Source organism: Garra rufa, chromosome 2 (assembly GCF_049309525.1).
Source record: "Garra rufa chromosome 2, GarRuf1.0, whole genome shotgun sequence".
NCBI lineage: Eukaryota > Metazoa > Chordata > Actinopteri > Cypriniformes > Cyprinidae > Garra > Garra rufa.
Genome location: NC_133362.1, coordinates 41,922,318 through 41,936,961, shown reverse-complemented (window position 1 = coordinate 41,936,961; position 14,644 = coordinate 41,922,318). Strand labels below are relative to the sequence as shown.

The 14,644-nt window shown below is 36.2% G+C and overlaps 1 protein-coding gene across 1 annotated transcript in view; it reads left to right on the top strand.

The window, feature by feature from the left end:
* Window positions 1–5,458, top strand: part of LOC141325954 (calcium uptake protein 1, mitochondrial-like) — a 40,706-nt gene extending 35,248 nt beyond the window's left edge. The window contains exons 4-5 of the mRNA XM_073834673.1: window positions 4,430–4,592; window positions 5,340–5,458. Coding sequence (XP_073690774.1) covers window positions 4,430–4,592; window positions 5,340–5,458 — 282 coding nt within the window. The remainder of the gene's footprint in view (window positions 1–4,429; window positions 4,593–5,339) is intronic.
* The last annotated feature ends 9,186 nt before the right edge of the window (window positions 5,459–14,644 follow it).

The following is a 14,644-nucleotide window of genomic DNA, read 5'->3' as shown; positions in this document are numbered from 1 at the left end:
TTCATGTTGAGTTAAAGAGCAGGTCATATGTTTTTTTTTTAAAGTGTCCTAAAACAGGTTTAAATGCATCTAAGGTCAGAAAACATTGTAATTTTCCCAGAATATAAATTTATACATGGAATCATTTGTCCATCATTTCAAAACCGTTTGTTCGAATCCATTTTGAGCGTAATGTCTGTAAACCCCTCCCTTCCACAAGCCTACTCTGTTCTGATTGGTCAGCTGGCCAAACCTGTTGTGACTAGAGAGGAGTACTTGAGCAAGTTAGCGAGCGCTACCATCTGTGTTGCCTAGTCTGCGGTTGTTTTTGTTGTCTTGGGTTAAAGTGACCCCAATAATATCATATTTAGCCCCTGGAATGCAAATTTACCAGGGGAAGCCTCACAAATAGCATGCATTTTGTACCCCGGAATGCTTTTTAATGGGGAACCCCCCTCAAAACGTGATTGGGCTAGTTTTGAGTAGCAATTGGGTGGGTTTTATTGTGACAAACTGGCAACCTTAGCATGCACCTTTACATAAAACAATAATATAATCTGTTCTTAAAATAATGACATAAAAAAATCATGTCCATAAAAACATCGAACCCACAGCTAAAGTTTAGCTGCTAAACTGTAAACACTTCACAAAACAATAATGGTGGATACGTTAGCCGAGTCCTAACGTGAGTAACTGATGAAACAATACAGTTTACAACTCGCTTGTCTCTCTCTACCGTGATTTTTACTCCCTGCATTAATCCTGTAATTGCCAGTGTAAGAACAACGACAGTCTACATTAATCAACACATTCTTACGAAATAGTGTGTTTCAGAACTATATCAGCAAGTATTATCCTGCTTTATCTGGAAACCTGAAGCTGCACTAGAGTATACATCACATATTAGCACAAAAATATATATATATTTTGAGCACTCAACTGAGAATGTACACATAATGTATCAATCGTACTTACAGGTTATGGTTTGGAAACACTTGTTAGTCCAAATAAACAAGATTAGAATCCAAAAGAATTGGCCATTGTTTGTTTGTGGGCAGGTCAGACTGTTCATATTTTGCAGCAGGTAGGCATTATGCTAATGTCTTACCTAGTGACGTATATCGGTAACAGGCAAAAGATTAAAAAATATAACGACTCTTTAAGGCGATTCGGAGCTGACTCTTTCTTTTGAGAGACAAATATATGTATAATTGCACTTTTTGATTAACAACTTTGCAGACGGTTTACATTGAAGGATAGCTACATTACAGAATCAGAATCAGAAAGAGCTTTATTGCCAAGTATGCTTGCGCAAACAAGGAATTTGTTTCAGTGTTATTAGCTTCCAGAACACAGAGACAACGCACAGACAATAGAAATAAGAGAATAAGAAAAATACACATATGTGAGCATAAATAGACAAAATAAAGATAAAAATAATAATAATAATTTGTTAAAAATAAATAGACAAATAAATAGGTGGTATGTACAGTTGTGCTATAGATGATAGAATGGAATGCAGGGATGTGTTAGGGTGGAGGTGGTAGCAGTAGATATCAGATTATTCCACACATTTTTATTGCACAATGGGAGGAACATTTTAACTGTTCGTAAGGTGGATTGCCTGGGGGAAAAACTGTTCATGTGCCTGGTAGTCCTGATATTACAAACTGCAAAAGAGATATTTTTTGAAGCCCCATATGACCTGCTCTTTAAAGAGGTCATATGATGTTGTTAAAAAGAGCATTATTTTGTGTATTTGTTGTAATGCAATGTGTTTATGAAGTTTGAGGTTCAAAAAACATTATTTTCCACATACTGTACATTATTGTTGTTCTACTCTGCCCCGACTTCGATCTGAAACGCTTCGATTTTTATAAAACTCATTGTTGATGGAAACCGAGGTGTTCTCTGATTGGCCAGCTATCCGGTGCATTGTGATTGTGATTTGGCCAAATACCTCAAGCATGTGACGGAAATGTTACGCCCCTTACCATGTAGTTTCTTGGTGCGACGAGACAGAAACAATAAAACCCATTATAAACGAGGCATTTGTTGCATTCAGTGGGGACATAACTAGGGATTATAATGACTCATACAGTCTTTTTTACATGTTGCATTGCGCCACACCGCGTAAACATAACACCATGTCTGCAATTTCGATCGTAGAACAAGAAACAAGTACTACTCTACACTGCTCAAAACTCACGTATGAATAGTCAGTACTAAATTCTTTAAATATGAAAAGGTACTTACAGGCCGTCAGTCAGAAGCCAGACTGTCCTTGCAACATTGGAATTGACCTTATGCACGGAGCGTTCTTTAGAACTTCCGCATAAAGATAAGCCAGCTCGTAAACTTCCGCTGAAGCTCATTTTATATGTGCTATATATTAGGTGGACACTCGTGAGACTCATCTACTGCCTCATTCTCATCAGAAACTGAGAAAAATTATAATTGCAACAATATAAACAATGTGAGTGGCATGAACATTCAGTTTCATATTATTTAACAACATATAATTTAAATGTGGAGCCTGGTAATCCCGTACTCTCCGTATCTGCATAGTTGTACATTTAAATGCTAAACACTATCATAACGTGTTTAGGCTAACGTTAGCTAGCTAGCGATATTTCTCTTCCAGGACATCTTAATCGTATTCTTGATAATCTCTAACTTGCCTTCATAGTCATTACACATTTTAAAAATCTTGCAATATTTTAAAGCCTTTATTATTTTCTAACTTTGCAGCTGTGAAATAAGTGAGTCCTTGAAGTACATTTTTTCATTCATAAAAACGGCATCGGAAAAAATGACTTTTCACGGAAAACAACGTCTGTTTTTTGGCTAAAATAATATGGAATTACCCATATAACCAATAGATGGCAGCAGTGGATTATTTATTATGCATCTGCCTTTCAAACTCCCTCTATTTTCAAGACGTCTTGCTTTTCGATTTATTATAAAATTACTAGTATAATAAATTGTATTACTTTTACCACGCTTAAGTATAGTATAGCAAGTGCAGAAAGTCATTAAGTTCACACACAAACAGCCTATAAGGGTGAATTATTTAAATGCTAATATATAGTTCACTACAAATATGTTAAATATTTATGGTATAATAATTAAATAATGCACTCAATATGAATCGATAGGAATTTGAAATATTTTATAAAATGGAATCTTTTAGAAATTGTATCTTTTTAGTAATCTTTTTATCTTTTAAGTTTTATCTTGAACTGTAAAATCTATATTTAACCAACACATACTGCTGTAGTTTTGTTACTCTGAATTTAGTCAATAGTTAGTTTTTTACATCAGCTTGTCATTTGTTTGGTCCGTTATTACTGTCAATCATAGCAATGACTCGCGCATATTTAGCCGATTTACTCGCAAATTTTTTTAAACTGGCATTTGTCATTCTTGAAACGGTATACGTGGAGGTTTGGTCCTCTTAGACAAACAACACTTTTCTTCGATTGTGAATGGATTATGTAGAGAAAACGAACAAAGTACGCTCATATTACGACACAGCACAGTTGACCGGAAATTACTTAGCTGGCTTGACTAAACAAGGAAGTAATCCGTGCATATGGTCAATTGCCCCACTTTATAGCCTTAACCTTTTGTGTGCAGCTGCCATTGTAAGCTGCTCTCCAGGTTCAGGAAACAGTCCTCCGTGAAATGTGCATCACCCACTCGAATATTTGCATTGTACTGTTCTGGAACAGTGTTGTAAATATAACTTAACCATTGATTAAGTGGAAGGCCAAACAGAGTATTTTTGCTTTCGCAATGAAACACACTGCGTCTCCACAACATGGCAGTGGCTGCAACACTACTAGAGCCGGTAAAAGTTACGCCTTCTTTCTTTCCATATACATATGGGCGGTGTTACGCTAATCTACTCACCCCGTGACGTGGACAAGTGGGGGGCATGTTTGAACGAGCCGTTTTAGGGAGGTGTTGCTGAGTCTTAACTTTTATAATAAATATGTCTTTGTTTTGAGACTTTAAGCTTTGCAACTTTACAGATCTTATCTATGCACAAACTGCTTGTAACACTCCAAAGACAAAGGAAAACAAGAAACCGCATCATATGATATTTTGATATTTAAATATTTTGTAATTACTTTTGTGCCACAACTTTTAAATAGGTGAATCATTTTCTGTATCTGTTCATTTACACAAAATGATTCATTAATATGAATTATTACAATGTTATATCAATGAGAACGTTATACAAAGGTAAACACAGCAGCATACCTATGCAAAAACGGCAATAGCGTTTGGTTACACTACAATGCTACTTGGCTTAAGTAAATTAAAGATAAAAAAAAAAAAAAAACTGACACACTACACTACTGTCACACTAGTAAAAATGTTGTTTATTTAATATTATTATTATTTAATATTGACTGTAAGTATGTGTTTCTGTATGATACAGGTGATGGAGTATGAGAACCGGATCAGAGCTTACTCTACCCCAGACAAGATATTTCGCTACTTTGCCACCCTGAAGGTCATCAACGAGCACGGAGACGCGGAGGTGTACATGACACCGCAAGACTTTGTGCGCTCCATTACCCCCAATGAGAAACAGCCAGAGAGTGAGTTTTATTTTTTCTTGACCACTGTTGGGTGAAATTCAGAACTTAATATACTAATATGCCACATCAGAAGGGATGTTGAATTGGAATCACAGAAAGAGGCATTTACAGAACTGAAAAGAAATTCAGCAGTCAGTTGAGAATCAAAAGTATTGTGATATATATATATATTTAGACTTCTATGGCTATTTATTCTCTAATATGTAGATTTTTTTTATCTCAGATGAAACTACTGTTAAAAATATGACAGCTTAGTGAAAAAATAACTTGTTTTAATTCTACTTAATTATTCAAAAAATTCTAAGTAAAATTCTACAAACTGCTTACTGCATCATTTCAAATTCAGCAGTTTGAAAGGCATTCAGTTTTATTGTAATGACACACAACACTATCTTAACACTATCTAGCACATATATACAAACATCACACATCAGACTGTCATGTCTCTTCGTGCTGAGCTTCCTTCTGTGTCTGTAAATAGCTCTAAGCTTGACACACTCATAAATACACTGATAGCCACTGGCTTGTGGCATGACATGACTTCCTCACTTATTTCCTGTGCTCCAATCCAAGTTTGTGACATTCCTCTGAGGGCTGAAGCTGTGATATGGGATTACTTTACATCATGGGGTTTTTGACCTGCCATGTTCCTAATATAACAGTGAAGAAAATTGAAAACTACCCCGCAGACAGGTGGCGCTGTGGTGTGAAATTCAAACAGTCGTCGCAGTTTTGACCCTCATCTAGCCAAACCATACAGTAATGCCCTTCACTTTGCTGACCTGCCTGTTGCTGAACATGCTGTAGTGCCCACTACTGCTAAAACAGACTGGCCTATGCCCTTGATCACTAGGAACCCGCTATGAAGCTGATTTATTATTTACAACCAATTGCAAATCTTCTGTGATGTCACAGTTGCATTTTGGGAGATGGAGCTGCCTGAAGCGTACATATGAGTCTGCTCAAAATTGACAGTTTGAGGATCTTTAAGCAGACAAATCTGAGAAAATACAGCTTTGTAGCCTAATCTGAGCTAAAGAAAGAAGCTAAATATATGACAACTTTTTTGTCAAATTTTTATTAGTGTTTTGAATTAATGGTAACACTTTAGACTAAGTAACACATATTCACTATTAACTAAGAGTTTCCTCTTAATAAACTACTAATTTGCTTCTTATTGATAGTAAGTAAGGTAGTTGTTAGTAGTTTGGTTCATGTATTAAGTGGGGTTAAGGGATCTAAAATATATGACCCTGGACCACAAAACCAGTCATTAAGTAGCAGGGGTATATTTGTAGCAATAGCCAACAATACATTGTATGGGTAAAAATGATCTATTTTTCTGTTATGCCAAAAAATCATTAGGATATCAAGTATTTCCTACCGTAAATATATCAAAACGTAATTATTTATATATTTTAATTTATTAATTTATTATTTAAATATTTACTTTTTTTGCACCCTCGGATTCCAGATTTTAGTTGTATCTCGGCCAAATGTAGTCTTAGCCCAACAATAACTATAAATCAATGGAAAGCTTTTTTTTTTTAGCTTTCAGATGATGTATAAATCTCAATTTCAATTGACTCTTATGACTGGTTTTGTGCTCTGGGGTCACACATGGTCATTCGTTAAACAATCTGTTTTAAATAATTTAATTATGTTACACTCTTAAAAATAAAAGGTGCTTCACGATTTACACCTTTAACACCTGATGAACGTTTCTGTTTCACAAATGGTTCTTTGTGGCGAAAGAAGGTTCTTCAGATTATAAAAAGAAAGGAAAGAGGTGTTCTTTAAAGAACCTTTGACTGAATGGTTCTTTGTGGAACCAAAAATGGTTCTTCTATGGCATCGCTGTGAAGAACCATTTAAGGCACCTTCGTTTTTAAGAGTGTATCTTCATTTACATAGTGTTTAATAATGACTTTTTACATTTACATTATCAGATGCAAACAGCTACATCTTGGTGTATGCATGTTGATGAAGGCTTAAATTTTACACACCTCCCACCTGGGTCGTCTTAGGCCCTATTCTCTGTTCCACCCCTCACATGATACCCAAGTCCATGACAGCTGAGCTAGAAAAACAGCTGTTGCGTGTAAGCGATGGCAAACCGAGCACAGGCTTTTAAAGGAGGGGTTGCCACAGTGAAGCCAAACTCATGGAGTGTGTGTGGGAGAGGGCGACATTGCTTGGTAAATTAATTAGCACGGTAGAATGAAAGACTCAGTCACTCTCACCCAGAGGCAGAGCTGATGCAAGAGATTTGATCACTGGCCATGAATAACTGATAGAAGTGCTGATGGCTGCAAATGTGTGTATTTGGATGTGTGAGTGCATCTACATTTTCGTTTCAGCATTTGCAGACTGCATCGTACATTTGCCATTTTGCACAGTGAATTTGAGTAAATTGGATGATGTGCTGTGATGAGATCACACATTTTTGTCTTAATCTGATTTACAAAAGTTGGGTATGTTCCTGTTACAACACGCTTTGTTGGTCTTGGAACAGCATTCCTGTCAACAAATGGCTGCCGTGTGATTAAGTGTTCATCTAAAAATGAAAACTCATCTCATCAAATCATTTACACAACCTCATGTTGTTCCAAACCCGCATGCTAGTACTTTTTTTTTTTTTTTTTAGAATATTTCTATTTTTATAAGAACCTTTTCAAAAAATAACCAATTTTAGTGATTACATCTGCTACAAAATGGAAAATTAAAGTTGTCTATATTAATCATGCACTGTATTCACAGTGTTCTGTTGTCATATTATAGTTTTGAATGATTAACAGCAGAATGAAATTCATTACTCAGGTCAGTGACTTGTTCATTTTGTCTGAATTGATTAGTTAAATGCAATTCATACATAATGACTTGAATACTCTGTATCTATGATGAAAATGTTTTACATTTCTGAAATATTGATATTTATTAGAGGCTTTGAAATCTCAGAACTACAGGGTGGCACAACTATCCTGATATCATAATGATAAAAAAGGTTTTATCAAATGCAGGAAGTCTTTGAAAAACAGTTGGCTTGATTAATTATTTTTTAAAGTATCTCACAAAAGTGAGTACACCCCTCACATTTCAGCAACCATTTTAGTATATCTTCTCAAGGGACAATACTATATAAATGATACTTTGATATATTTTAGAGTAGTGTTGTCACGGTACCAAAATTACAGTATTCGGTACCAATACCATTGAAAATCCACGGTTCTCGGTACCAATTTCGGTACCAATGCAAAACACAATAACATATTAATTGAGCAACACACAATTTTTTATTAATAAAGTTGAACAAAAATAAAATGTAAAAAAAAAAACAAAAAAAACTGCCATTCTTTATACTTAAAATTTTGTTAACATTTTTTCCACAGGTTAAAAAAGTATTTCAAGGATTGTAAACATTTTAGTAATTAAATAACATCTAAATAAATTACAGGAATAAAAAAATGTAAACAAGCTTCACCCAAAAGTTTTTGTCATATTTCTGCTTCTGCTGAAAAACATCTGTACTGTTGTCTGTTTTGGAGTTCGCTGGGGTCTTTCATGATCTTCCTCAATCTGCAGCTGTAAAAAGAAAATATAATATACTTAAGTAAAGCAGTGGGCTAAGTCTGACCAGATGCGACATTAGATCATTGACACCAGCAAAAATATATGAATTTTCAGTAAATAACAAACCTCAGCTGTTATAATAACTTTAGATAAGATTACATATATTAAGACAAGTGTCTATCACAGATGAAAACTGCAATATTAAAAACACTTTACAGTTTTCATTTATTAGATAACATCGCCTAACAATAAACAGTAGTTACATGGCAATTATTCTTCGTGAGGTTAGGCTAATTTCAACATTTACTAATGCATAAAATCATGTTAATCTGTTAAAAATGAACAAACATGAATTAATGTTGTAAAAATATATTGTTCACTTACTCTAAGTTTATGTTAGATGATGCATGAATTTGATCATTGTAAACTATTACCAAACTAAACAGGGGATAAAACGTGTTTTATTTGATTGTACTTTTATTTAATCCAAACTGCATTCATATTTATTATTAAAAAGCTTTTTAAACCTGCTAGAGTTATCCAGCCAAGAATAAGTCTAGAACGTTTTCTGACAGACTGATATTAAGGACATAAACATTGTTAACGACACATTTGTTCTTTCTCTAACACATATATTTTGGATACACATGTCATTTGTGTAAAAAATAGTAAATACATCATGTCCTTATTTTTTTACTCTAACAAATGTTATAGGAGCGTTGTTTCAAATTCATTCTAAGGCTCAGCATATTAGCGTTAGCCGCGCTTATGCTAACGATTCACTACACAAACGGTGATGTTTATTTCAGTCTGACATTCAAATTAAAATATGCAGTAATGTTCGTGACAGAAGCTCTTAATATGAAATTAAAATGAAACTTACCTTGCTCGAACTCTTTCATTTGATCGCGGAGTCGGTCTTTGAGGTGTTTTGTCCTTTCGAGAGAACCTAGACGACATCTTTGCAAATAGTTTTTTGATGATCTATGATGTTCGCTTTGTTCAGCCGCAAATCCAAAATATTTGGAGTAAGTCTGGCTCTTGTTTGTCAACAAGTGGATTCAGAGCCGCGGCATCAGCAGCACCACAGGTGCTTTAATGAAGAGAGCGCAACTGCGCAGTGCGTGTGTGCGCACCTTTTGCATAGAGTATCAAGAACCGGGTTGACCGGATAGTCGGTACCACCGGTGCTTAAGAAAACCAGGTACCGTAACGTTTAAATTTTTTTAGTACCGACTTGGTACCGAAGTACCGGGACTTTTGACAACACTATTTTAGAGTAGTCAATGTGCAGCTGGTATAGCTGTATAGATTTATTGTCCCCTGGAAATTACTCAACATACAGCCATTATTGTCAAAATAGTTGGCAAAAAAAGTGAGTACACCCTAAGTGAACCTGTCTAAAGTGTCAGTATATTGTGCTAGCACCAATGTTATCTGGCACTGCCTTAATCATCCTGGGCATGAAATTGGCCAGAGCTGCGCAGGTTGTTGCTGGGATCCTCTTCCACTCCTCACGGAGCTGCTGGACGTTAGACACATGGTGCTTCTCCACCTTACGCTTGAGGATGCCCCACAGGTGCTTAATAGGGTTCAGGTCTGGAGACATACTTGGCCACCCCATCACCTTCACCTTCAGCTTCCTCAGCAAGGCAGTTGTCATCTTGGTGGTGTGTTTGGGGTTGTTATCATGTTGGAAAACTGCCGTTCGGCCTAGTTTCTGGAGGGAAGGCATCATGTTCTGCTTCAGAATGTACAGTACATAATGGACTCCATGTTTCCCTCAATGAACTGCAGCTCCCCAGTACCAGCAGCACTCATGCAGCCCCAGACCATGATGCTAACGCCACCATGCTTGACCGTAGGCAAGACACAATTTTCTTGGTACTTCTATCTTAGTCTCACCAGACCACAGGACATGGTTCCAGTAATTCTTGCTCTTGGACAGGTTGTCTTCAGCAAACTGTTTGCGGGCTTTTTTGTGAGCCAGCTTAAGAAGAGGCTTCCCTCTGGGATGATGCCCATGCAAACCGACTTGTTTCAGTGTGTGGCGTATGGTCTGAGCACTGACAAGCTGACCTTCACAGAAAATCATCCTCTTCACTGCAGCTCTCAAATCTTCTTCTTCATTCTATATATTTGACACATAATTGTTATAAAAATATAATTTTGTTATTTATATACAGTACACAGTACAGGACATAAACCAGAGCAAACTTGAGCCTGCATGGGTCCCTGCAAGCTAGAGGAAACTTTGCTCTGTGCCACGGATCTGACAGCTTGTGCTCTTCTATAATGCAGTACATTTAGTTGTGCTTTAATCGCAGGGCTGTCAGTAAGACCATGCAAAGAAAAATGGCTGTTATTAAAGCAAAGTGCATATTAGAAAATACCCACTTAATTTTGCACTTTAAGGGCGCATTTTACTGCAATCACTAAATGAAATTATCCACTGTTCACTTGGAAGCAGTAGAACTGGCTGTGTCTTCCTTTTTAATAGGGTCTGTTATCTCCTTTTGTTGGAGTCTAAATGATGGCAGTGACCAACTCTGTGTCCGAACATCCCACCTCAGCAGTCCTCTGAGGCCCACGACACACCTCCACAGCTTTTAATCTCTTTCTCCTACTCTCTTTTTGTCTGGCGCCTAATTTCTTTTCCTTTTACTGCAGGCATTGCTCTACCGTGTGGTGGGCGGTGTGATCAAAATTTTACCCACAATCTTTATAAGTAATTTATCCCAGTCACAGTATGTATCACCATATAGTTATTTTTACTGGTAATGCACGCACCTTGGGTGTGCTTTTTTTCTATAATTCATTCCACTTGATGGTTACCACACCTCAAGACATTGTTCAGATGACGTATTGTTTTAAGACATTTGTCAGATTTTTGTCCTTAAAATACTTTTGCATGTAAGACTAATTTCTTACACATCTCATCCAACACCCCTGTTGCTAATTCCAGAGTCATTTTAGAGCCAGTAACAGAGGCTTGAGCCATTGATAATGCGGTTATTAATGTAGTCTAATGAAGTTGTTAGAAAGTGAGATTGTTGATTTGTATAATGCAATGAACACATTACTAAAGAAGAACTCTTCATCTCACTTGACACACACACACACACACACACACACACACACACACACTGGTTTACATGTTTTATGGGGACATTCCATAGGCGTAATGGTTTTTATACTGTACAAACCGTATTTTCTATCGCCCTAACCCTACCCTACACCTAAACCTAGCCCTCACAGGAGATTGTGCAAACTTTTACTTCCTCAAAAAAACTCATTGTGCATGATTTATAAGCCTGTTTCCTCATGGGGACCTAAGAAATGTCCCCACAAGGTCAAAATCTACTGGTATTCCTATCCTTATGGGGACATTTGGTCCCCACAACGTGATGAATACCAGACCACACACACACACACACACACACACACACACGACAATGCCTCTGTGTATAAAGGAAGGTTCATAGAGAAATTATTGATTCAGTCAGTGTGGAAGAACTTGTTTGGTCTGCCGAAAGCAAAGTCCTAATCCCAGCTGAACACCTCTGGTGTGACTGTAAATGCAAACCTTGAGCCAAAAACTCATCACCAAACACCAATGACTTGTACATAAGGGTACAGTCTTTTTAGACACTTCTAAAACTGACAGTGATAGAAATACAGTTTTTAAATACACCGATTATCTTTGTTGCCCCAGTTTTGGAAGTGCCTTTTTCTGTTCTAAAGAAGGGGTGTCCCAATACTTTTGTCCATAGTCCACTACTTTTGTAGTATATGTACAAGTCAATGGTGTTTGGTGAGGTTTTGGCTCATGGTCTGCATTTAAAGTCACACCAGTGGTGTTCAACTGAGATTAGGAATTTGCTTTCTGCAGACCAGAACACACTGACTGAATCAATCATTTCTTTTTGAGCCGTGCTTTGTCATATTTGAAAAGAAAAGGGTCCTGTCCAAACTGTTGCTATAAAATTAAAAGCATACAATTCCCGAGAATAACATTATATGCTTAAACTCTGAGATTTGTACTCATGGAATTACTAAAGTAGTCAACCCTGTTTAGTAGATGGGGGTGTCCGAATATTTTTGGCAATATAGTGTTTATATATTTTTTATGATGAATGAACAGAAGATAAGATTGTTTATAACAAAGGAATGATAAGTCTGACATCGAACACTTACATATTATATAACTTTTGAATTAAACCAACAAGTAAAAAAAAAAAAATCTGTGACTGCACATAAATTGTATTCTATCCAAAAGCTAAAAAAGATAGTTAACTTAAAATAAAAAATAACCCCATAATTTCCTCAGCCTCAAGCCTTTCTAGGTGTATCTGACTTTCTTCTTTTAAACAAATGCAGTTGGAGTTAGATTAAAAAAAAATGTCCTGGCCTTTTCAAGCTTTACAATGGCAGCAAATGGGGTTTAAGATTTAGAAGTCTAAAAATGAGTCCATATGTCATAAAAAGTGCTCCGTATGGCTCTGGGGTTTTAATAATGCACTTCTGAAAGGAATTGATGCGTTTGTGTAAGAAAAATATCCATATTTAAAACTTTATAAACCGTAATCTCTTGCTTCCACTGTCAGTCGTACATATGTTCAGTAGAGGACAAGGATTTGTAAAGAAACATTTCTGAGGATTTCGATATAAGCCAAGAGGAGACTGGTTTTTCTTTGCTCTAAACAAAACCTTGCGACACTAGCATATTCTCACCGGAGCTTACGCTAGTTTATAAACTTTTAAATATGGATATTTTTCTTACAAATAGTTTTTTTCCTTTATTAACCTCCCAGAGCCACGTGAAACACTTTTTATTTTGTATGGATTAGGGCTGACCTCAACTAAAGTAGTCGTTCATTTTAAGGATTAATCAACTATTTAGCGCACATTTATTAATAAACCATATAAATCATAATAATGAGCCTTTAATTGCTCACATAGCATTATAAGTGCTCAAGCACATGCAAAAAAGCTTGCCATAGTGCACCGACAGATGTTATACAGACAGGAGATTTTATTAACGTTTTAATAATTTATTGATAAATTAGTGCTTTCTTTTTTTCGGATTAAGAGATGAAGTCGGCGACACTGACTCGTCATCTCCGCAGTAGTGATGCGCCTGTATGTTTCATACAGATTACATAATCTAAGAATATTGTTCATTTGAAAGTAGAACGTTCACTCTCTATATCTCTATAGATATGTTTTTCATGTCTGTGAGGCAAGTACACAGTGTTTCAAGTTTTCATTGTAAAGTGCACACAAATAAACAAGTCTTTACAGATTTGAAAGATGTATTATAACATATTGTCTGTTTATTAGTACTTATAAAGCACATATTCTGCATGACCATATTCTACATCCCTAATCCTGACCAATCCCTAAACTTAACAAATACCTTACTAACTATTAATAAGCAGTTTAATGGTTTATAAATAGCCATATTGGACCTAAAAATAAAGTGTGACCAAAAGCATTTCATGACATTGTTTGGTAAACGGTCCTTAATAACTAGTTAATAACTCCTTAATACCTCTTGATGTGTGTATAGACTTGTTCCAGTCTGTATTTTCACATTACTTTGTTTCTCATTGTCTGTCATGTGCAAATAACACAGTCCTGCCCACTGCAAAAACATCTATTGTGGTAAACAATATGGCAAAATCTGATCAATTTAGGGATGTAGAATATGGTCATGCAGAATATGTGCTTTATAAATACTAATAAACAGCCATTATGTTAATAATAGGCATACTGATAAGCAACTAGGTAATGGTGAGTATTCGTCCCTATACTAAAGTGTTACCCAAAATCTCTACATCATCCATCATCCAGCCTGCAGGAATGCTAAAACAGTAAATTACATTACATTTATTCATTACATTACATTTACATTTATTCATTTGGAAGAGGCTATTATTTGTTCCATTACATTTCAGCTACATTTAATTGTTGTAAGAGGCTTTTATTCAAAAGAACTTGCATTGCATCTGAGCTGAGCATCTTTTCACTTAATGCATTCCCTGGAAAATGAACCCAGGGCCTTCCTCCACAGGACTGCCAAAACAGTAAATTGTGTTACATTATGTTACATTTATGCATTTGGAAGAGACTTTTTTCTGTTCAAGCATTCCCTGGGAATCAAACCCATGATGACCTTGGTGTTGCAAGCGCCATGCTCTACAGGAATACTGAAACTGTAGAGATTCTCTTTCTGTCCTCTCAGAATAGATAGACAGTGAGCACCATGACTTTGTGTGCGTGAATGTGTGAATGCATAAGAATGTGCGCTGTTATGCATATAGCAGAAATAGAGTGTAAGACGCCACAAATTAGTATGTAACGCTTGGATGGCCATTCATCCATTCTCCTCCCAGCCAAATGCCTTGTGACTGTAATTACAAAGAACAGTTTCACCAGCTTTATTACAGTTTAGTGCCTCGTTGGGCCTGGACAAAGTG